The sequence below is a fragment of the Canis lupus genome, chromosome 11 (assembly GCF_003254725.2).
Source record: "Canis lupus dingo isolate Sandy chromosome 11, ASM325472v2, whole genome shotgun sequence".
In the NCBI taxonomy this organism is placed as follows: Eukaryota; Metazoa; Chordata; class Mammalia; order Carnivora; family Canidae; genus Canis; species Canis lupus.
In genome coordinates, this window is record NC_064253.1 from 22,703,666 (window position 1) to 22,727,230 (window position 23,565).

At 50.7% G+C, this 23,565-nt stretch overlaps 1 protein-coding gene and 1 long non-coding RNA gene across 15 annotated transcripts in view; one reads left to right on the top strand and one right to left on the bottom strand.

Moving 5' to 3' along the window:
- The window catches only part of LOC112650296 (uncharacterized), a 122,117-nt gene extending 114,118 nt beyond the window's left edge, over positions 1 to 7,999 (top strand). For 5 of the 6 annotated variants that reach the window (XR_004803807.2, XR_007400953.1, XR_004803803.2 and 2 more), the window contains 4 exons: positions 142 to 252; positions 2,197 to 2,274; positions 3,486 to 3,591; positions 4,368 to 5,780. This is a non-coding gene — a long non-coding RNA (uncharacterized LOC112650296). Of the gene's footprint in view, positions 1 to 141; positions 253 to 2,196; positions 2,275 to 3,485; positions 3,592 to 4,367; positions 5,781 to 7,262 lie in introns of those variants that run through there. The other variant, XR_007400954.1, reaches the window with a different exon arrangement.
- Positions 1 to 23,565, bottom strand: part of LOC112650295 (core histone macro-H2A.1) — a 78,503-nt gene that overhangs the window by 1,625 nt on the left and 53,313 nt on the right. For 5 of the 9 annotated variants that reach the window (XM_049091799.1, XM_049091802.1, XM_049091800.1 and 2 more), the window contains exons 6-8: positions 14,810 to 14,900; positions 10,002 to 10,091; positions 7,342 to 7,516 (exon numbers count right to left, since the gene is read on the bottom strand). In XM_049091799.1, coding sequence (XP_048947756.1) covers positions 7,342 to 7,516; positions 10,002 to 10,091; positions 14,810 to 14,900 — 356 coding nt within the window. Of the gene's footprint in view, positions 1 to 7,341; positions 7,517 to 10,001; positions 10,092 to 14,809; positions 14,901 to 16,628; positions 16,729 to 23,565 lie in introns of all 9 variants that reach the window. The other 4 variants (XM_025433073.3, XM_025433072.3, XM_025433076.3 and 1 more) reach the window with 1 other exon arrangement.

Below are 23,565 nucleotides of genomic sequence, written 5' to 3' on the forward strand. Positions count from 1 at the left end.
CTTGCCTAGTCCAGCAGGAATGACGTGAGCTTTGGAGCCAGTGGCCCTGGGTTCAGATCCTACTGGCCCCGTGTACAGTTAAGGATACTCGGGTGTGAGGCTGGGGCCAATTTTCATGGGGATCTCTTTCTTCATTGGCAGGTCTACGGTCTTTGAACTGCCCTGAGCCTGGGGACTATTGGTAGCCAAAGTGCTGAGCCAACCTGCCAGTTCTGACTCCACCTCTCCTCCAGATGGGGTACCTGCCACAAGGTGAGAGGTTTTCAAATGTCTTCGAACACTCTGAGCCTTGCTCACTAAGTGCCTGTAAGTTGTGAAGTACCTTGGCTGGCTCCCCTGGAGAGCCACACTTACTCTGTTGTCAGGACTCAGAGCACCTTAGAGTTACAGGTGAAAACAGTCTGAGGACTTGCTTTCCATCAAACTTCTGGATGCTACAGAAGTGAAGCTAATCCTTAGCAGACAAGGGACGTCACCAAGGGCACGCTTCCATGCAGAGTGGCCCATGGTCAATAGTGGGGTGCAAACGATCCTTCGCTCAGGCGGATCCTCGTCAGCCACATGGCACACCCCCAAAGCAGCCAGCACATGCAGGACTGTCCATGAAGAGCTGCAGAGCTGTGCCAGCTAGCAAGGTACCACGAGGCCCACATTCCTCTGGAGCAGATCCTGGGCGCTACGTCTACCACCAGAATAGGAAGGGTGACCAGGAGGCAGGCAGGATGGAGGGTGGTGGACACCATGTGGAACAAAGGGTTTTGCTGTGTGGGGGAGGGGGAGAAGTGGGACACACGAGGCAAGTCATTCCCCTCCCCCCTTTCCCTAGCAGACTTGGGAAGGAGCTGTGGGAAGCAACTGTTCTCCCCACGCCTGGCCGTCATCTCCTGCCCTGACAATTTTCACAGCATAGGTTGTCCAGAACAAGGCACGTGTTGGCAAGTGCTTGAGGACATGAACTCGACCTTCCATTTTAGGGGTGCATCTCTAGTGAGCATGTTCCCAGGGGCATGTGTGTACGTGAGTGTTGTGGGGAGTCCGTGGGTGCAGAGGGGCTGCCCTTCACTCAGTCCTGCTCCTGAGAGTGGGATGAAGGCCAGCTTTTGGGGAGGGCTGTGCAGATACAGGATCATGGGGTCACTGGAATAAGGCCCCCTTTTAAGTATCTCCCAAAGAGCAAATATTTACTTTCCTGCTGTAAATTCAGCTGCTGCCCAAAGGACTTGCCAGATTACAGCCCCTCATTTCATTCCTGGTGAGTAAGCCCCAAGGAGGTGGCAGCCAGTGGCCTGACCTGCAGGAGTGGGGAGCTCCTGGGAGCTGCAGCAGGATGGGAAGCCTGGACCATGGGAGTAGCTGGGGCTCCTGCCAAGGGAACTCAGAGCTTCCAGTCCAGGCAGAGCATCGTGCATGGACATGGCCTTGCCGCTGGGGCTGAGCAGGGCTGTGAGGAATTGATCTCGGCCCTGGAAGCCCAAGACCATGCCCCCAGCTCCCACAGTAAGGGTGCCTTTCTGACCTCTGCATCATGCCCACAGGGGGTACTGGGCTCAGGTGAGGGCCTGTAGACTCTCCCTGCCGTCTGTCGAGGTGCCTGCCTGATGGCCGCAGCCCCCCTCCTCTGGTGGTTTGTTTCACCAGCCTGCTGCCCTCACCCATGCTACGGCTGGGGTGCCTGAGCTGGGGGAGACGTAGTGCCCTGCAGACCAAAGGCATGCCTGGTGCTCCTGCCAGACTCCAGCACTTGCTGACTCAGACTGTCTCCGGTAGCTTTCCATTTCTGCCCCCCTCTTCGGACTCTGGAAAAGTCACTGTCAGTGAGGGAATGTTCTGTCCTGCTCCTGTGTGTTGGTGGTTCTCAGTTGTTGCCTCTCCCAGGATCAGAGAGGGCTTGTCCAAGTGCAGAGTCCTGGGCTCCACCAGGTGTAGGGAATACCCATGAGAACCACTGTTCTGCACGCAGCCACATGGACTTTGTAATCTGTGCTCATAGTGTGGGCCCCATGGGTAGGAACCTGTCAGTGGGAGAGCAAGGTGGGAATCGAAGGTTTTACACCTGCAGTATCCGTACCTTGCAGGCCCTACTGCTCACAGAGCATGAAAAAGGATCTTTTAGGATTGTGGCCGGGTACACGTGAGTTTCATTTGTTTCTCCAAACATCTCCTGTTGACAAACACTGATGCCTCCCTCTGTCCTAGGCCCCCACAGGCTCAGGAAGTCCAGCTATGGGACTGGCTGCTGCAGACCACACAGGCCGCCAGGAAGGACTAGGGAAGGTAAGGGCTTTCCTTAGATTGTCAAGGCTGCAAAGTGTATCTCGGAGCCACAGTTAGAAGGGTTTGCGGCAAAATGGAACGTACAAGTAGATGGTGTCCCAGGACTGCTTTATACAGCAGGCCCAGTACACTCAAGTCAGGGGCAGCTGTGGCACATGTAGTGGCCTGGGCAGTCCTCCCACTCTCCAGGGGCTCAGGCCATAGAGCCACACAGTTGAGTCTAGGCCCTGCCTCTGTGGCTCGCTGCCCATCCAGGGGAGCGGGTGGGTAGTTCACGCACCTGCTATCTCAGGAGGCCGTGAGTGGTGAACAAGATAAACTGTAGGATTTCCTACAGCAGGCAGTCTTGCAGGGTCTTCGTAAAGGCTCATGTGGTGCAAAACCGCCTTCCTCCCAGGCCCCATGACAGCATTTGCCACTGCACCTTCCCTATGCTGTGTTGGCCTCAGGCCCCCAGAAAGCTGTTGGCAGGTCAGTGATGCCTAGCTGTCGGCCACAACTGCTGGCACGCATCACGTGGCCGGGTGACACAGGGGCCCTGGTGCAGCATGAGCCAGCTTCAGGAGCTCAGTGGGCTGATAACTTGCTCCGCTCCTGGCTTCCTGGCTGCTTGGGTTCCCTTGGCCACCCTGAATGGCCATCCCTGCTTGGCCAAGTCTTTGGGCCCACTGCCCCCTGATAGCATTTTGTCCATCTTCTGGAGAAGACCACATACCCACTGTTCCCAAGATACAGTAAAGCAAAAGGGGATACAGGCTTCTGTTCTAGTGGGGATTTGGGGTTGAATCCCAGCCGCCCTGGGGCTGGGGCATTAACCTCTCCAAGTGTTAGTGTCCATGCCTGGACAATGGCACCTTATGGATACACAGGCTGATACCAGGGATGCTGATGTCCCCAAGAGGTGCGTGTCCCTCCTCTTCCCACTTGGGCCCCCACAGGGCCTACAGGGACTGTGAGAACAGCATGTGCCTTAAGTTACCCTGCAGCCACTGTCTTCAGCTTTGAGCAGACTAAGGGGATGTCTAAGCTTCCCCTGATGTCAGTCCAGTTGTCTTGAACAGCCCTTCTTCAGTGTCCTAGGCCTCAGCTTCCCTAGACTGGTACAAGGGGACCACACAGACTTTCTTTATCTGGTGTTTTTGGGTCAGCCTGGTCAGTGATAGCTGGGAGCTACATCTTGGTTGTTTCTTTCCATTCCACCTGGATGACAGGGATTCTTGGTTCACAAGAGCCACATCACAGACGACACTGAAGTTCCCCCAGTGCTCCTGAGCCCCCACATAATGGATGGGGCATCACCAGGCATCCCCATTACCGGTGAGCTCCCCTGTAGGGCTGGCTCTGGCAGGGACATAGGACTATGGGCCCAGAGCAGTGTTGAAAAAGGCTGACTGGGGACACTGGAGAATCCTGTGGGGAGAAGCTATGTCCTGGGAGGGAGGCCAGGCAGATTTTCTGGAGGAGCCGGTCCAGGAGCTTGCCTGTGAAGTCAGGGTAGGATTAAAGGCGGACTCTAGATGGATGCTGGTGTCTGAGGTGGACTGGTCCACCCATCTAAGGGTCCTGGCAGTCTAGGAGAGTGTAGAGCTGAATGGCTTGGAAGGCTGCGTGACACTGGAAAAGTGTCCATGCCCCTGGGAGTCACATTTCTGCTAGGATAAGGGTCTCTCTCACACTGTGCTCCTGTGGCATTGCACTTTCCCATGTTCTGTGTAGCTTGGAGAAACTGCCTTGGTCAAGTTGCCCCTGAAGGCCACTCCTTTCGGAGGTAAAGACCAGGCTGTCAGCTGGGAGCAGTGGGCTACAGTTCTGGAGGGTATAGGCACAGCCCACTGTGACTTCTTCTCTCGCTCCAGGGTGTTTTTAGGCTAATAACAAATCCTCCCCCTTCAGGTTGGTTCCATCCTATTTCTCTTCAATGGCCCATTCTCAGGGTGGAGGGAGGCTGAGGGCTAGGCCGAGGCAGGTCAGAGCATTCCAGGGTGCAGTTTCCTTTCCAAGGTTCCCTAGAATCCACTCCTATAGAGTACACTCAGGTAGTGAGGTGATCGTCCAGTGGAGGGCAAAAGGGGTCTGTTGACCAATTGAGACAGGAGGAAGAGGTTCCATGTGCCCTCATCTCCCCAACACTGATGCCAAGGACTTCCAGTCAATTCTGGCTCTACCCAGTCCAAGCTGTGTCACATCGGGTAAGGTAACCCTTTTCATCTTTTGGGCTGTTTTTGCTTTGAGTGGAATTAATGACAGTGCTCACCTGGTGGTGGTGTTGAGAGATAATGCAGATTGAGGTTTAGCACAGTACATGGGACTGAAGCAATACCCATATATGGTAGCTTGAAAAACACAAACTGGCTGGTCTTTTAAGCTCATAAATCTAAGGAGAGTTTAATCAAAACCCCAAACTTCCTATTCCCTTTATACCACCCCTCCAGAGACAGGCCGTCCCTGAATGTCAAACTGAGCTGAGAGAGTGTAGGTATCCATAAATACCGTGACCACAGTGACCAAGGACAGGATATCCAGAGGCTAGAGGTGGTTTCCCCGAGGCCAGGGTTTCACCTTTAGGGGGCTTGACGGTTGGCCCTGGGGCCAATGGGCCAGCGGGAGGGGGCATGAGGCTGCAGTCATTTTCCACATGCTGGGCCTTGGCTGAGAGAAAGTGTTCCCACTGCTCTTTACCAACATGTTTGCATTTATATTGTTTTAATTCCAACATGACTTTTATGCCGGAGACACTGGATGCCACAAACAAGCTGTTTTATTTCCCCTCCTAAAACCCACTGTGATTTACAGGCCGGCTCTGGTGTAATCCCAATCTTTACTCATGAAAGACAGGGCAGCTGTTTACATGGCTCTGTGGGGCAAGGTCTGCCTGACAGATGTGGGGATGGTGGCTGGTGCACATGTGCTTGCCTTTGGCACTCTGCCCTCTTAAAAGCTTTCAATTGATTGTTTTTAAAAACTTTTTACTCCATGAAAAACGTAGAGAATTACTTTTATGCTTCAATTAAAAGTTTCCCAATAGCCATATGAAAGAATATGAAATTATTACCTCCAATAAAGGCTCCTATTGCTTCTTTCTTCGGAAGCACCTTTCATCAGAGCAGATCAAAGTGCATCCGAAGCACTAATTGAGCCTCGGAGCCATCTGTGAGGAAGGGCAGTCCCCAGAGCCTCACTCACTGATAAGGCAGGACAGAGAGGCTAACCTGGTTAGCTGGGGTCACACAGCAGCACAGTGCCAAAGGGGAGATGGGGGAAGCAGGAAGCTGGCTACTTGCGCTCTGGTTCACAAGCACTTTGTCCAAAATGGTTTTGAATGGACTCTGGCACCTATTACAAATCTCAATAGTTCTGGGGGAAAGTGTAAGCCGGGCGGTGCTTGCTGGGTTGCTTCTTTGCCACGTGTCCTGACAGGACAAGGAGCCAACCAAGGAGCTTCCAATGCTCTATCTCCTTTCACTTTTAAGAGGCATTTAAATAGTGTTTTAAAGTTACATTCCACATCGGCCTTTGGCAAAAGAACAGAATATGAAACCGTAGTGACTGGAAGCACGGATGACAAACCGATGGGTGGGCATCCCTCACTTTGGCAGTAAAGCGGCACTCGGCATACAGGGCAGGGAGAGCGTAGGCACGCGTGAGGGAGGGGTGCTGGCATGAGCTTTCCTCGAGGGTTCCTCTCCTCCCACACATATGTGGGAATGTGGCAGCTGCCTTTTGCTAGTAAGGCAGAGGACAGAGCTCACTGTACTGGCACCGAGGACCACAAAAGTAGGACCCGGTACTGGATGGCTTGGCTGCTCAGAACTACAGGAGTGGGGAGGGGAGACACCCAGCGCCTGGGAGCATCTGCCGCTGATAGAGGTGGCCAGTGACAGAGGCTCTAGCCACAGCTCTTCCCCCTTTCAGTCCTCTGGTAAGTAAGTCCTGGCAGCACTACACAATGTCTGCAGGCCACAGAAAGCCCTGGGGCCCAGTGGCCATGCCTGTCCGCCCATGGGAAGGGCCTCCTGGGTGCAGTGTCAAAGCTCTGCTTGAGCAGACCCTCCCTGGGTCATAGGACAGGAAGCCTGCCCAGGGCCAGCTCTGTGACTGCAGGTGTGGAAACTCAGTGACAGCAGCGTTCAGGAAGGCAGTTACAAAGCTTGGCCAAGACGGTAAGAGCAAGCTCCACTCTATCTTCCCCATGGGTTCAGAAGGGAAGTGCTTTGAAAAGAGGAGCTTGCTATAAATGCAAGGAAGGGGTTTGAGGACTGATCCTCAGGCTCACTGGGTACAGCCTGTGGTGTCAAGGAAAGTCACTGTGCTGTCACCTAAAGCCCGGCCTAATCCTGAGGGACTGACCCAAGGAGCCGTGCGCTCTGGATGGGATGCCCCAGGTACAGCCACGGCCAGTACAGAGAGCCCCAGGTTGTGGCCGTTCTCAAGCCCAAGATATCCCCACTGCAGCCAGTTTTCCATCATCTTGGGGCCCGGTCCAGACTGCGAGCTTTCTGGAGGTATGCAGCATAGACTGCAGCAGGGAGGACCCTGTGATGGGAGAGGCAGTGGGTCACAGCCTCTTCCACATGCCATGGAGCTCCCAAGGCCCTCTCCTCTCTCTGAGCATACACCCAGAGGGGGCTGGGCCCAGCCCTGTTTGGTACTTAAGTGCCTGCTCAGGCCCATCCCTCACAGTGAAACAGCAGGACAGAGAGGCAGAGAGCACAGGGGTGGGGAAAGTGAAGGATGCCTGGGAAAACAAAGGTAAGAGGCAGAGGGCTTTGCTCAGAGAATGCTGGGGTTCTGGAGGCGGGGGGAGCACCTCTTGTGACAAGCATCCCCGCATTCATACCTCCCCTATCCTCCCCACATGTGTCTCTGTGTCCTGAAACTTCACTATCTAAGCCAGCATCTCTGATGGCCCTAGTACACCCCGAGGTCACTTTCAGACATTCGTGTTTGTATTATTCCTTATCTCTGGCTTTGGGTCTTCTTGACTAAAGCAAGGGGGTTGGAAGCAACCTCCAGACCTCCACGATGATGGGCTCAATATGCCACTGAGCACAGGCCGTGTGCACTTACCTTCCACTGCCAATGGATGGAAACGCGATGGACTTGAGCTTCTTGTCATCTGCCAGGGCCAAGCAGTTCTTCACCGTCTTTTCCAGAAGTTCCTCACACTTGTCTGCACCCCACACCGGACTGTTACAGTGGATCACAAACTTGGCAGGCAGGCCATGGCCTGCACTGACAGCAGCTGGAGGGGACGAGACAGGAATAGTGAGTTCTGTCCCTCTGCAAGGCACAGGGCCCCAGATGCCCAATGCAGACCCCTCCAGCTGTAGCACATCTCCTGGGCTCCCCTGTATCTTGCACCTGCCTGCTGGTTGTGCTTCTGAGGTCAGCTCCAAGTGCAAATTGTTGCTCCATGGCTAGTCTTCTCAGGGGAAACACCGGGCCAAGACCCACCGCTTGGAGAGCTGGCATGAGGACACGTCACTGACAGGAACTTTAGCCACGATTATAGGGATCCCCCTCTGTATCCTCCTGGAGGCAGACCCTTTGCAGCCTCAGATTTACCTTTTGGGGTCTCCAAGCCCCATTTCTCCAGTGGACTCCTGTACAGATAGTTCCTAATTATCTCCATTTAATGAACCTTGAAGCAACAAGGCTGGCAGCTCCTCTTCTCCCTCACTGATCCCCCTTAGCAGCGACAGAAATAAACCGTTCTTCCACAATATGCTTATCTGGTCTTGAAGAGCTGCTTGGTCCAGCTACACATGCCCACGCCGCCTCAGGTGTGCTACCTTCCTACCACCATCCCTCCATCCCCCGGGGCAAGGGTAATAGGTCAACTCAGGGTCTTCCAGAACATGTTCTGCAACTCCCTTCCCCAAAGATGCACCGCAAAGCTGGCGGTTCCGGGTCACTGGGTCTGGGGAGGGCTGCGTGCTCTATTTCTATAATGACCGCACTAAGGTCTCCATACCACCACTGTGGTTTGTTTCCTGAGCCTTTTTGGTGAAGAACGGCCCTCAGGGGGAGGGCTTCAAAGTATGTTTTGACCATAGCAGATACTGATTGGGCAGAAGGGCTGACCCACAGGCAATGGGAGATTGCAGGGTTTACACACTGGTCTGTCCTCAGGAGAAGTCACTGCTCAACGATGCGTGGGAAAGAACCACCCCAACAGGGATCATACACCTGCGCACAGTGCAGCAGGGCTATGTTACTACCTTTGCATGTTTAAAAATATTTTAAAACAATCTTGTGAAACAGATCTTAATATCAAGAATGAAATAAATTATGAAAACAGGTGCACAGGTCTTGAGCCATGCTGTCATGAGTCTGCCTCAGCCATTGCTCAGTGTCACCAGCTGAGTTTGGAACATGGCAGCACCAGGGTGCCTCTTGTCACATCTCCATCTGGGGGTCACCCCAAAGGAAGGACCTCTGGGCTGGCACAGAGAGGTGCCAGGAAGGAACTGAGGAAAGGCCAGGAGCCCCTGGCTGGGTAGTTAATGACACAAGGGTCCTACCTTGTTCCATATGGGACTTTGGTGGAAATGCCTAGAAGGGCTTGGAAACATAACTTGTCCTGATACCCCTTTGTAGCCAAGCTTGGCTACGGGGTTGGGCAGGGCAGAGATCAAAGGCACAGATCAGCAGAGGGAATGCTACCCTACTCTCCACCCCAGGCTCTGTGCCTAGCCCAGGATGACTGGGGAAAGAGGGTCACTGATGTGCCCTCTGAGAGGGATTGTGTAGCAGTCACATAGTAACTGTTGACACCTGTAGTTAATATTCATTTTAAAAATAGGATCTACAAGAGAGAATGGGCATTGGGGGGGGGGGCACCCAGGTGGCTCAGTGGTTGAGCGTTTGCCTTCGGCTCAGGGCATGATCCTGGGATCCTGGGATTGAGTCCCACATCAGGTTCCTTGTGTGGAGCCCACTTCTCCCTCTGCCTATGTCTCTGCCTCTCTCATGAATAAATAAAATATTAAAAAAAGAAAAAAGAATGGGCAGTGGGGACCATCAAGCATGAAGAGAAGCTGGGGCCCCAAGCAAGGACAAGGTTGGCTTGTCCTCACACAGCTGGTGGAATTAACCGGGCCTCACCCCACTATTTGGACATCCAGGCCCTGGAGGAGGCCATCTGTCCTGCACATCCTACTGACCACCTCAGATTTCAAAATCCAGGCCAGCAGCAGAAAGAAGGATCTACCTCCAGCTCTTTGCAATCCTTCTCCCTATACCAGGTTCCAAGTCGTTTTCTTACCCCTGGTATCAGGAAAGGTGTGATGGGCAAATGAAAAATGTCTATTTTTATTTTTCCCATGGAAAACACAGATGGCTAAATGAAAATGATTAATTTGCATTTCTCCCCAGCACTTCCACAGATGGCTCAGTATCACTATCTACAATTCTCGGCTCTTAGCTTTGCCAAAGTGGGCTGCTGTAATTCCTTAAAATTAGAGGTCTAGACATCAAACATTTAAAAGCTATTTTGAGCAATAAAGAAAAAAATTGGAAAGGCGGTTTTCACAACACTTAGGCTCCCCGCCGACAACTTGCATGTGGCAAGTCCAAGTTGTAAAGCTGACAGGAGTCCCTGGGGCTCCAGCTAGGGAGACAGGTTTGCATGACCTGCACCTCTGAATCCCAAGAGGTCTCAGAACCTGGTTCTCCTCATGCTGCACAAACCACACCCAGAAAAGCAGGGTGCTTCCCCAGCTCACCTCCAGCTACTTCCAAGGGCCCGTTCTTTTTTCGGAGTTCCAGAACAGCCTCCACAAACTCCTTGCCACCTTTCTTCTCCAGCGTGTTTCCTAGACAAGGACAGGGTGAGGTCAGATTGCCCTTCTTGTGTCTCAGGGCACACACAGACACTTAGCATGTCAGGTGATTACATACTTCAAATGATCTGACCAACTAAATTTCCATACGGCTGCAAAACAGGAACCAAGCTTTGGTTAAATTGTAAAAAGTGGCATTTACAAAGGACCCACCAGTGGCCAATTACCACTGAGCCGTCTCTTCTGTCTCACTTTTGGGGGTGGCTTGGGGTAATCCTGGGTATGCCAGAGATGTGAGGGACATGGGACATGCCTATTCATTGCAAGCATGCCTTTCTGCATGTTATTTGTTGCCCCGAGAAACCAGACGGTGTTGGCTTCTGAGCTCATGCTTCCCCTAAATGTTCTTCTCTGTCTCTGGGGAGAACCCCCAAATAAGGAGGCTTTGGGGGAAGCATACCATGCTCCCATCAGGAAGCCAGGTCTCCCCCTGACAGCAGGCCCAGAAGAAAGCATTCACATTTGGCCACCTCTGGACCAGCACTATTAGTGTGCTTCATTCCTATTTTGCAGCTTTGCCATCATATGTGAATACAAAAAAATAAAAAAAAACAAAAACAAAAAAAATGGCTTCAGACAGTATTTCCTTCATCACACTAATGACTGAGAATCACTTTAGGTAAAGGAAGGCAACCTCAGAAGCAGAGCTTAAAGGCGACCTTGTACATGTGAAAGGAAGGTAATCGAACTGTTCAGGGCCAGATCTTCAAGATTAAATCCAGTGAGGTAGGCAGCACCGTTTTTGGAATTAACAATCTCACTCAGTATTCCGTTCCTGCTATGAAAGCCGAGGGCCCACACGACCTTACCAAGCCCTCTGACATCTGCTGGTTCAGTGCCTCATGTGGCACAGCAAGCAGCGCTCAAACCGAGTGAAAACATCATCCTCTTAGGTTTGGCCAGAATGTGGGGTCTCAGTCTTCCTTAAGCTCTGATTCATCAGTTTTGCACATTTTAAAGTACTTTTCCTCACAAGAGGATAAAATACTCCCCTTAAGATCCACCATTTATCTTGGAATATTCTACATTGCACTTAGCACCTGGTAGTATATGTCAGGGCACATCAGAGTGCGCCAGCCCAAATTCTCTTTGGAGTCACCCTTCTGGGACGAGGTCTGAGGAGGTGTGCACTAACCCCAGGAAGTATCGAGGAGGAGGAAGAGGAGCGCATGGTGGGGGCACAGTCACAAATCAGCACCTTGGTAACGGCAGGCCCTGACCTGTGTGCCAGCCCGCTGCAGGGAGTCTGGGGTGCGTGAACAAACCTCACCAGCAGGCTGTCACCCCTGCAGAGCTCTAAGTGAAGGCCGGGCTTTTGGGGAGAGATTAGCGTGGGATGCTAGGGGTGGGGTCCAGCATCCCTCATTAGCCGAGACCACCTTCATGCCTTTACCTGTCTCAGAAAGCAGCCACAGGTGCTTTACATGGCAGAGGAGTCAGGAGAGAAAAGACCTCCACTCCAGAGACTTCTAACCGCTGGGACAGCTGTAGTACATTTCTGACAAAGACCAGCATCAGGGAGGTGGCTGGAGTGGGCATCAGGGAGCAGGGTCGGGCCTCATGGGCACCTCCATCTTGCAGGGAGTGCACACTTGGAGGATACAACCCGGAGGAGTGAGCCCCAATTACAGGCTCACTCAAAATAGCATGCAACTGAGAAAAATGGATCTTAAGTCTGAACCTGCAGGGTCCCAAACACTACCGCCCACCACGCCTTGCCTCCTGACCTGTTCTCAGGCCTGAGGCAGGGAAGCATAGCTGCTCTACTCAGAGCTATCTTAGGGCTGAGTTCTCTATTGTACATACGCTTGGGGTGCAGGGGAGGGGGCACTAAGAAATTTAGAAGATAAAAGAAAATCAGTATTGTACTGGTACTACCAACTCCTCTCTCAAGTCTACAGTATTAAGAAAATGGGCTGATTTATAATTAAAGGTGTTTTATCTTAGGAAGAGTGTTTACTTTAAAATTCTTACTTATAATTAAATCTTGCTTTAATTAGAAGTGAAAATTTGCACGTTAAAATACACTCAATGCATTTCCCAAACTTAAAAACTGAATCCTAGGTTGCAGGCAATCACCCCCATCAGGACTGGACCCCTACACACACATATGTATGCACATGTTCATGTAGACACACGTGTACTTTGTAACAAGAAACAGGCCCATTTCAACCGTATTGTCAACACTCATAAGGTAAGACTCTGGCATTTTAGGCTTCACTTCAGGGTTAATCATAAAGCAATTGGCTTCTTTGCCCCCAAGCATAAACATGTGTTACTCCCATGAGAACAAGAACATTATTTCATGCTTAGAAAGCAGGCATAAGTATCAGTGTTCAAAACAGCCTGAGCGAGAATTTAGGCTTGGACAAACGTCAGGCTAAGCCTGTGGTCTATTTCACTGTTAGAAAGAACTGTGATGGGTAAGAGTTAATCATGGGGCTAAGCATTCCTGCACTGGCATTCCTTCTTCCAGCAGTCTCGGGGCTCAGGAATTCACACCCAATGGGGGAGATGGAGTGGTCATGTCCTAGCTTCCTCTTTTCCCCTCTCACACACCAGAGTGGGAGCTGGAACCAATTGAGACCACGTCTGAGTCTGGTTTGTCATTGTTTTGGTATCATAAAAGATATGTGGGTTCAGTACTAGTCTGGACTGGTTCATGGAGAAAAAGCACGGAGGTGGGCTTTGGAAGACCTGGGTTCTGACACAGTCATTTAGGGTCCTCCTAGGCCACTCAAGCCATCTGGACCCTGCTGAGCTTCTTGTCCATCTGTGACAGTGTCTGTGAGCAACGGCGACGTGACCTCAGGCAAACTCTCAGAGCCAGATTACTGACATGTCACCGAGGCTACTTGTGCCTGCCCGGTACATCTCAGTGCGGGGAGGGCAGGCCCATCTCAGGGGCAAGTATTAGCACTGTCACGATTCCAGGGAGACTCCTGGGAAGGGCAGGTTCTTTGCCTGTTACCCCAAAACTGGCTCCTGCTCCCATCTCAAAGCCTCCAGCTCTACCTCCTGGTGTTGCTAATCCTGCTGAACACATGCCTTCCCCAGCAAAGAAAGGTGGGCTTTCTCTTCTCCTTGGGCATGGGGGAGATACTTTTGCACTGGAAATTTGCTAGTTTCCATTTCACCCCAAATCCTGGATGGCAGGATGACCCCAGGCCTTAGTCACTCCTGGCAGGAAGATAAGCCCTTAGCTGTTCTGTTTATTTTCCTCCAAATAAGTACTTCCCTCCCATCAAGCTTTCATTTGGTTAAGAAAGGGAGTATCTTTCTCTTAAGCTGCCTGACTTAGGAGCTCTTAAACTCCTCCAAAATCTTGTGAAAGTGGAGTTTATTTTAATTGCCTACAGCCCGTTCTCATTTTGGCCTGGGAGACTTAGCGAATCCGGACTTCCCGTCCAGTTTGTCTTTCTCATCCCCGTCTGAGATCCAAAATGCCCAGGAGAGCAATCAGCCCAAATAGCAGTGGCTAGGGCAGACTGCGAACAGCAGACTTTGCTAGTGACACTAAACAGGACTGGACAGCCTCGGAGATTGCTAAACTTTTTGTACTTCCAGTGTCTGGGACGCTCAGGAAAATCCTGGTAGCCTCAGCCTTCAGGATGACTTCATTTTTGCCCCTAAGAAAGGGCACCACTTGAGAAAGTGGCATTCAAATCTACAGCCAGCGTGCTGTTCTTGGGACCAGCTCATCTACCGTAGATGCCAGACAAATCATAGATGCCAGACAGGAAGGACTGACCATGGGGCAGGCACAAGACAAGGTGCTTTGTCTACTTGAACATCATGCTCATTGTGATCACTCTTTCATAGGTAGGAAAACTGAGGCCCTGAGGAGTTAAGTAACTTGCCCAGCCCCCATAACCAGTAACGGCAAGGCTGGGATTTAAGCTCCTTCCAACTAGCTCCAACCTTGTGCCTTTTCGCCAAAACATCAGGATGCCCCCTCCTCATGTAAGCACCACAACATCTTTGTAAAGCAGGGCACTCTCTGACACTCTGCAGCAAGTCTGCAGCTGCACTGCTCAGCCCCCAGCCTGGCCCTATCTCTCCCTCGCTGCACCCTCAGCTGGTGAGTGCCACAAGCCAAATGAGGATGCATGTCAGCTGCAGGGAACAGGAAGGGGCTTTCTGGGTCTAGGAGAGTGTGTCTCGAGAAGTCTGGGGGCCCCACATCAGCATGAGGTGATTCATGCAGTTAAGGTCTGAGAACCCGTGTGTTCCCAGAGGCTTTAAGACCATCTTGAAGCAAGCATGCCTCTGACACCAAAGTGTGGGTGGGGGTGGGGGTGGGGGCAGGGCAGAGACCCATGCAGACAGCACCAAAGTGGTCTGGGAAGCCACTCAGCCCATCTGGCTGCATCCCCCGTGCAGCGGAAATCATGGGTGAACCCAGTCTCCAACAAAGCTGTGCCTCGTGAAGCAAATGCTGAAATGATGTTGCTGAACCAGTTTCCAAACCAGAAGTGTGCCCATCTGGGAGCTGCATGATGCACCCTGGCTGACAGCTAGCTGTAGTTTCTCGTGGTCACAGCCCAGGGATGGGAGACCGTGGGGAGGTCAGGACAGCTGGAAGTGTGAAATGAATGCAGCCCTGCATAGCTGTCAAAGGATCAAGCTGTCTGCGGCGGCCGACTGACCATGCACACACACACTCTCGGCAGCACCCGGCTAGGCATTACCTACTTCACCACCGGTGTAGAAGTCAGTGTTTGTCGGGTGAACGACAGCATCACTGTCGATCGAGGCAATGTCAGCCTGTACAACTTGCAACTATAACAGGTAAACAAATGTATATCAACTGTGTTGGACCGAGACCCACGCACAGGCACATTTACTAATGCCCCAATGGCAGGGCTGGCCTACCTGGTCGATTCCAACATATGAGCCCAAGGGGCAATCAGTCCACGAAGTGTGCGCACATGTGGATGGGGGTGAGGAGGAGGAGGAGGAGGAGGAGGAGGAGGAGGAATATCAAATGTGACATGTTTAAATCAAACATTCGAATGACATGTCCAAAAAAAGAGAAACACACACATGAGATCATTTCCAAAGATTAAAAGAAATAACAAAACAACGAATGCCCCATTTCACTTCGCAAAAACCTATAAAACTGGCACCCCACTGAGAAGACTACTAAAACATGGCATCAGTTTTAAAAAAAATGTGGACCATCAGGCCAACCACAACAACAAGTTTCTCCATTTTGTCGGCAGCAACTTTCAGAGCTGGACTTTTATTCTCAGGACATTCACCGTTTTGTCTGCCTTCAAGGGACATCTCTTAAAAACGAAGAAAACAGTATGTGTGCATAGAGAATTGCCTTTATATTCCCCCTCAGCGTGTCACAGTTTTTCCAGGTCTACCATTTATTCTCGTCAATCTTATTTTCATGTATTTTATGTACAAATATACTTTGGATAGGATCCCTGCTTTTTCTAGCTTGTGGCTTTTTTTTTCTTTTTTTAAAAAAACATCTGTATAAAGAAAGTATATGGTTGAAAAATGAGTTCACACAATTGCATTCTTGAGACCTGGTTCCCATGTTTCCAGCCCACTATCATACCCAGTCTGTATGGGTCGGGCCTGGACTCTAGAAGGAGCATCTCTGCTGGTAAAAGATCTGCCACCTGACAAAGGTAGCAAAAGGGGATCAAAAGGCTTTAAAAAAACATACATAGGGCAGCATCGGGCAGGAGGCTCCATCCGTGGGCATCTGTTAGTCTGCTGCCCCCAGCGAGGCTCACAACTAAGAGGACAGGAGCCTTCCCTGAGCTGCTAGTTCATCTGTACCAAGATCAAGCCACAGAACGGGACACCTGATGAGTACACCCCGAGCTTGCCCTGAGCCGTGGAGACACCATGGCTCTGGGGCAGAGTTTTCCCCCATAGGAACTCACTCAGAAAGAGAGGCTGTCCTGTTTATCATCATCCTCTAATCAAACAATTCATGAAGTTGGCATGCAGTCATATACTGTTTTCAGTTTGTAGGGAAAACTGAGGAAATGACAGTAGATGGTCAATTTGGGGGAAACCAATTTGCTGGTGGATTAAAGACAACGATATGCTGATGCAGTTTAATTGTCTTCCTTTTCAAGTGCGCTCACGCTTTGTCATTTTTGATTAAGGCTTAAATGGAGAAACTATCATTTTGTAGCAACCTGAGATTTTTCAGTTCTAAAAAAAAACCAAACACATTTTTAAAAAAATCCCTCCCAAGTAACCAGCAGTCAGTATGATCATTATGGAAGAGAATTTAGATGGCGATGTATTGACAATCAAGGGGAAAGTAGCCAATTGCACTTAGTAAGACGTCATCAGATCATTTCCATTTGAAATGGCTTGGAGCAAGTAAACATTCAGGATTTACCCTCATGTGATCATCTTGGATTTGGGAATTTGCCTTGTCCACCTGATATTTGAGAAGATGAAGAGCCTAAATTCTGGGTTCCATAACTTTTCATCTGACAGCTGGCGGTGCCAAACCCCATCCCCAATTACCTAGGTCATCTTTAAGGTCAATGTCAGCATTGGTAGGATTGATTATGGCCTCCACCTCAAAGCCGGCTAAATTACTGATTTCACTGTGAATAAGGTTCAGCTGAAAAGAAAAGCATGAGGTGGGAAATAACAGGACAGCCGGGAAGTCACAGAGAAGTGAGCCTTGGGATACAGATGAAGGGCAGTGGACACTCCAGGTGCACTGGGCGCATAGGGGAAGGGGGCGTCATTGGCTAAAACAAATCCATTTCAAACAAGACTTGAGTGCTGCTCAGGATGCTGGAAGGAAGCTAGGCTGAGGGTCCAGGACTTGCTGGGGGATACCTGGGGCAGGGCAAAAAGGAGGCATAAGCCATGTGGACTGGTGGATCCACTTCCCTTTGAAGACAACCAAGTATAGCAGCTGTCAGGCCCCAGCATCCAAGGACTCACTGCCGGAGTGGGGACAATATGTGTGACCCTTTCTTTGAGCCCCAGGATGGTACACAAGTCCTCGATGGTTTGGGAAAGTCCCAGTAGCTCTGCCTTTCTCCAAGTGGCTGTGGGTCTTTAAAGCTCTCCCTATCACCCTGACTACTGGCTGGCTGGCTCCCTGCCCTGCTCAGAGGTGGTAAAGAGCGAGATGGTCTGTTGCTTAGTAACATCTAATTTTACATGCCTATTAGTCAGGGAATGCTCAAGTTCTGGTGAAAGCCAGGAAGAGAAACAGCAGCTCTCTACGAGACAGGGTGTATCTTTGAGTGTTTCACTCTACTGAGGCCTGCTGGGTTGAGGATTCCCCCCAGTTTCATGAGCATGAAACCAACTGGCTCTTTTTGAAGAGCCACTGGATGTCCTCCCTCCCCACAGTTATCTTGTTGTTGTAGCAACCTTCCGGCTGAAAGGAGCCCTGAATTCTAGATTCAGCTGTCAAAGGGGCAAGAGGAATTAGCTGACCCAGGACTACTATCCCAGGCCCTACCCTTTCCCTTCCTGTTCTTAGGAAGCAAAGTGTGCTCTTAGATGCCTAGTATTCAGTGACATGGATTCCTAACGGCTGCAGCAAAGAGCAATGCCTCAGCAGTCTCCAGAGGAGCTGGCGCCCGGGACCAACTATGAGCCAGGCTGGAAGAGCCGCCTGCAGCCACAGGGCCCAGCAGGGCCGGAGCCTTTGTCTGCACTCGCACTCTGGTGAGGGGGCCGTGTGTAGACCCTTGGCAGGGAGGCTTGTGGCAACCTGGCCAAGGCACTGAGTTTCTGGGGCTAAATGTTTTGTTGACCTGACACTCTATAAGCACCAAAAACATAAACCCACATATCTCATTCCCAGAAACACACAGATTCTCAAAAAAAAAAAAAAAAAAAAAAAAAGGACCTGCTTCAACCCAAACTCATCCCTTGTGAGAAAGCACTTGTGGAAATCAGCCTGGTCACATGGCTGGGGAAAGACTGGGCTAGGCCCCTGGCACAGGGCAGTGCGCTCCCTTTCCAGGTAGTAAGGTGGAAGAGGAACAAGTTTTCTCCATGGGGACTCCCTGGGGAATGGTTCCCAGCACTGCTGGGAGCCACCAAACATCCCTAGGAAGCCCCCTGGAGGTGACCTCACACAGTGGAGCTCTTAGCAGTGCAGGCTCTGTGGCCGGACAGAGGCAGAGAAGGGACCAGCATCAGGGCTAGGGTGCTCAGGGCTGTGGTCAGGGAGAAGAGGTGTGGGTGTGGGTGGGGCGGGGGGGGGGTACTCAGGAAGGCAAGTGAAGGTCAGGATTCAGGACAAGGTGAAGAGTTTGATTATGGTATCACGTAAGTATCCCATCTTTGCATCTATAAGCAAGTGCTGTTTATAAAAATTCAGATTAAGCTAATACTCCCTGCCTCTCCCCTCCCCCAACCAAAAAAAAAAAAACCCACACCTCAAAACCCTACCCTATGAAGTAGTAGGAGATTGTTGAGGGAGGATGGGAAAGGAGAAAAAAAAGAGAAAGCAACACTTCACTTAGTGTGGTATGAGTCAGTATACTTTTAAGGTATCTCTGACTTTCCTATTTAAAAATATCCATGTTCAAATCTCTCAAATTCACACTATTTTTTTCCAATGGTATAGATGCTTCTGAATTCCTATTTGCGAGCACAATGGAAAATCAGCTATTTCCCTGGGCTTTGATTCAGCTAGCAGAGAAGACCCCAGGAGACTGCCTCTGCCTGGGGAATGGGCTCTCTGGAGAAACCGGGTGGGTGGGGGTGGGCAGTGGGGCAGGTGGGGAGCTTCAGGGCTGTACTGAAGCTAGAGAGTGGTTGCCAATAGAACAAATTCCTTGGAGAACTCTGAGTTTGCTCTGGACTCCTCACCTTCCTGACAAGAGATGCCCCACTCTTGGAAGCACAGAATGTTGCACCATAGGGAGCCACTACCACCAGCAAAGAGAACTCCCAGCTAACGTCTCCCTCACCCCATGTCTGAGCCTTGCTTTTCTGACTGTGTGCTCACTAGAGTGAGGGCCTGAGCCGTGGAACAGTTTTGCCACTGTTAAATACCTGGAAGTATTTTTTAAAAACCACCTCTGGACTATAAAGCATGTGTCTGGGGTGGTGGGAGTCCGTGTGTGCATATCTGGGAGAGAATGTGTGGGGAGGGCAGAGGACAACTGCTGCAGGCACTTCGGAAAGAGAAAAGGGCACCAGCTCAGCTGGGGCAGGCAGGTGAGTGGACAGAAGCCAACAGTGAAATGATCAAGGACAAAGGGCGTAGCTCCCCTGGATAGGAGAAGAGAACCCGTGAGCCCGAGGTACAAACAGGCCATGTGTGCAGGTGTCTGACCAGGATCCTGCCTGCTGTCCGGTGGACACATGCAAACAGGCCTAGTGGGATGAGGGAAGATGGCCAGTCCTAGAAATCCCAGCCCTTCCTCTCCCCAAGGGCCCCGCGGCCCATTTGCAGCACATGGCAGAGCAGGGGTCTGGGGGGTGGGGGCAAGTAAGATTTCTGGGCAACTGTGAATATTCTCGTATTTAGTCTAATTCTCTGGGAGGCGGGAGGGTCATTAATGATTTCAGAATCTGATCAAGGTGACCACTTCTATGTCTTCTCACTGGGAACGATGGAGAAAGACGTATTAAACCACAGTACGGGGAACTAAAAGTCTCTACCAATGGTTAGCCACTGTAGTCTTGACCAGGGGTGCTGCCAGTTACAGAGCAGAAGGGGTCCTACCTGGCTGCAGGCGGGAGAAGGGGATTTAGCCAAGCAAGGGTCCTGCAAGCGTCTCCCACTTCTGGGCCCTGATTAACCTTACTGGCTCTACTGGAGCCCATCTCTCTACTATACCCGCATCTTCCCTCTAGTGGTTATTATGTCTGCACTAGTCCTTGTTCTCTCCGCGTGAGTGAACTCATTAGCAGAAGCTCCTGGAAGGTATAGTGGGTTGTCTCTTGACACTGAGTGCCACCCAACGCCTAAGACAGTGCTCGGGTTGCTACAGGCAGAGTTGGAAGTGAATCTCAAACGTCCTGACAACTCTGCGGTGAGATGAACATCTCCCTTCTCTTAAAGTAGGGCTAATAGAAATGCCAGAGCTCAGGAATAGGGCCCTTGGCCTCGCTTGGACCTGAGAAAGCTCAGAGCCAACCTGGTTGTGCTGGAAGGAAGGCTGGCCCCCACCACTTACAGCAGGTCGGGAGGCAGCCGGCCAATGGTAGGAAAGGAGCCGTGGCTTGGAACTACTAGACAGACATGTGGGCTGTGCCTTGACATGACCTACTTGGCTACAGGAATCTCTTATTATCTTACATACTGTTAAAAATTCAATTTTAGGAAATGAAACTAACTGATGAATGGTATCCAAGTGACATGCTGGATCTAGCCTGTAATTTTGGTATCTTTCATGCCCTAATAATGGACAAGGAAGGGAGAAGATGGACCAGTCCTATTTCCTTGTGCTACCCTAGAAAATGCAACTCTCTTCCTGTCTTAAGTCCACTTCAACCAAAGTAGATGGAAAGGGTGAGGTTTTCCATAAAACTGTTTGTAGGGGATCCCTGGGTGGCTCAGTGGTTTAGCGCCTGCCTTTGGCCCAGGGCGCAATCCTGGAGTCCCGGGATCAAGTCCCACGTCAGGCTCCTGGCATGGAGCCCGCTTCTCCCTCCTCCTGTGTCTCTGCCTCTCTCTTTCTATGTGTATCATTCATAAATAAATAGATAAATAAATAATAAATAAATAAATAAATAAATAAATAAATAAAGAATAAATCTTAAAACAAAACAAAACTGTTTGTAGCCTCTGATGGAGAACCACATTTGCTCTGTAGCCCCCTCCTGCCCTGCCTCTGGGATGAAGGGGCTCCTTTATCTGAGCTCTGGCACCCACCCTGCACATATCCCCAGCTTCAGTTCTCACCAAGGCCTCAGGTCTGGTGGTGGCATCTGGTGGGTTTCAGCCTAGAGCCTGTCACACAAAGACAAGGACAGATGTGGGCATTGCCAGAGGCCCGGGAGCTGAGGCAGCACTGTTCATGGTGTCTCAGATACCAATCGTCAACTGGAGGGTAGAAAGAGACATCGACCCTTCCCTCTTTACTACTGCCTTACTCACTCCCTCTCTCCTTGCAGTTTTCTAGCCCTTTGGAATTGGGTGTGTGTATGCAAGGCAGAAAACCCACATACCCTGCCCCTGCCTTCAGCAGCCTACAGAACTGTGGCTACAATGCGGATAGCCTGGGACTCACTCATAGCCTCGTCATGCAGCCTCCTCTACTGCCTCAAATAAATCCTGTCCCTACAAAGCCTTAAATCATTTACTGCCACTGACCCAGATTTGTAGAGTTCACATTGGAAGAATTTGGGGGGGAAATAAAACTGTCAGGTTTTTCAATCTCTGAAAGGAAGCTGCGAATCTCTGTTGAACCACCAAGCAAAAACATTTGATGAAGGCATGTTCACAGCGCTGTCTTCTTTTGGAAAATAACTCAACAATGTGTGTGAACGCTGGGTAACAGTGGAGTAACAAGGATGACGACTCCTGAGACTTGAGTATGTGAAACACGCCAGCAGCCACAGTAATGAGATCCCAGACTCCTAAGCCCTGGGCCGGCTTCTCCTGTGAGTAGCTTAGCAACTGGGCCTGGTAGGGCTGTGCAGGGCACAGTGTCACCTTTCTCTACCATCACTAGCTTGCAAGATTCAAGCATAGGTTTCACTGTACAGATGGGAAAAAAAATATGCAGAGAGTACAGGGTACTACACACTCTTCATTCTCAAGTACTCCCTTTAGGACATTTCCAGAACTCTGAGCCTAAACTGTCATCTGTGATAATGCCATTTTAAAATGTGCTTTGTGTGAAAATTCACATCAGTTTTAGGATTCTTGCTCCTTTTGCATTACATGCTATGACTTTCATGGCCATAACCAATAAAGGGCCAGGAAGTACTGTCTGCAAATGATGCTCCTGATGACAAACACTTGCTCCATGTCACACCTCAGGGGCCCAGGGTTCCAGAAAAGGTTGCTAACACACTTTCTGACACTGAGGTCCAGGCTGGCTTGAAATGCTGCCTTATCCCGCCACCACATCTGGGGAGACATAGCTCACACTGCTCAAGGGCACGTGCAGTACTGAATTGGGGGGTCCCTCATCCTGGATGTGGGAATCTCAGGTCATTAACCTGGAGGCACAGCCTCGCGGTAGTGAAGGTGCGAAAGAAGGTGGGCAGTCCACCTGGTTCTGCACTCAACTCCCTCTCTGACAGCTGACTGTTTTACACTGGGTTGGGCTCAATCAATCCTTTCAGAATCTCCCTTCCAAAGTCAGGACATCCAACAGCACATAAGTTTCTCTGTCAAGTCTACTCCTTCCCTTTTCCTGTTTCTTAAATGACATTAAATGACACCCCTGTAGGTTACTATGAAGTATCGATACTTCTCTACAGTGTTTTGGTCTCCCCAGCCCTGAACAGTCCGTATTTGCTTTGTACCTTCTAGGACTCTTATGCCTGTGGCACCCAGCCCTGAGGCTGAAGACCAAGGTGTGCCCTGAATGGTGGAGAGGACAGCGCTGCTTGGTGGCAGCGGAACTAGCAGGCTGTCTGCAGCCTGAGCCACCTCCTTTCTAGGGCTCAAGACCCCAATCCCAAGATCAAAAAGGGCATCCATCCATACGTGGACATTTGTGTGTGTGAGTGCCACTACTGTGCAAATACATGACTTTGTCCAGGAAGAAGAGGTAAGGAGTTCTGATGGGAGGCTGGCTTTGGGGTAGACGGCAGGAGGTAGCAAGAAGAACACAGGGAAGGGAGAGGCCAGCGTCAGGGTACTCAAAGGTAGGATGGAGCAAAGAGTGAGGGACCGTGGGGACAGCGGGAGGGGGAGGGACAGAACTGTTCTACCTGCTTCACAGGCTTGCAAGCCCAGCTAATGGTCTGCACCAAGGTTCTAAAGCACACGGGAGCTGCTCCTAAACCGCAGAGAGTGTTCACACTTGAGTTCAAACCACGGCAACTGGGATGACGGTTCACATTAGCGTCCAATATATTCCCCAAAGGACATGTTAAAGGGTGTGAAAGTAGACCCAGGTGGTGGCCTCCACTGCTGAGTTGAAATTTTTTAAGTAAATCAAAAATACCTTAAACGAAAACTTTCAAAGCCCCAGACCTTAAGATGACAAGTGCTGCTTATTTTTTTCCTTTGAAAAATGCATACAAAAATACAGATAATGGTTATAAAATGTCAGCTGCAATGGTTATTTGCTGGAACACAGGGTCCACCACAGGAATTGCATCATGAGAGCCTGAGTGCAACCAGGACAGGAAGGGGGGTGGGGGAGGAGGAAGAGCACTTGCAAGGCAGGAGCAGGAGGGCTGTGTCACTTGAGATGCGAAAGAAAATTGACAGTGAGGTTGTAAAAATGATGCAGCTTCAGAACCAAGTTGTTGGCCACAGCGCAATTTACATGGAAGGTCAAATTCATGC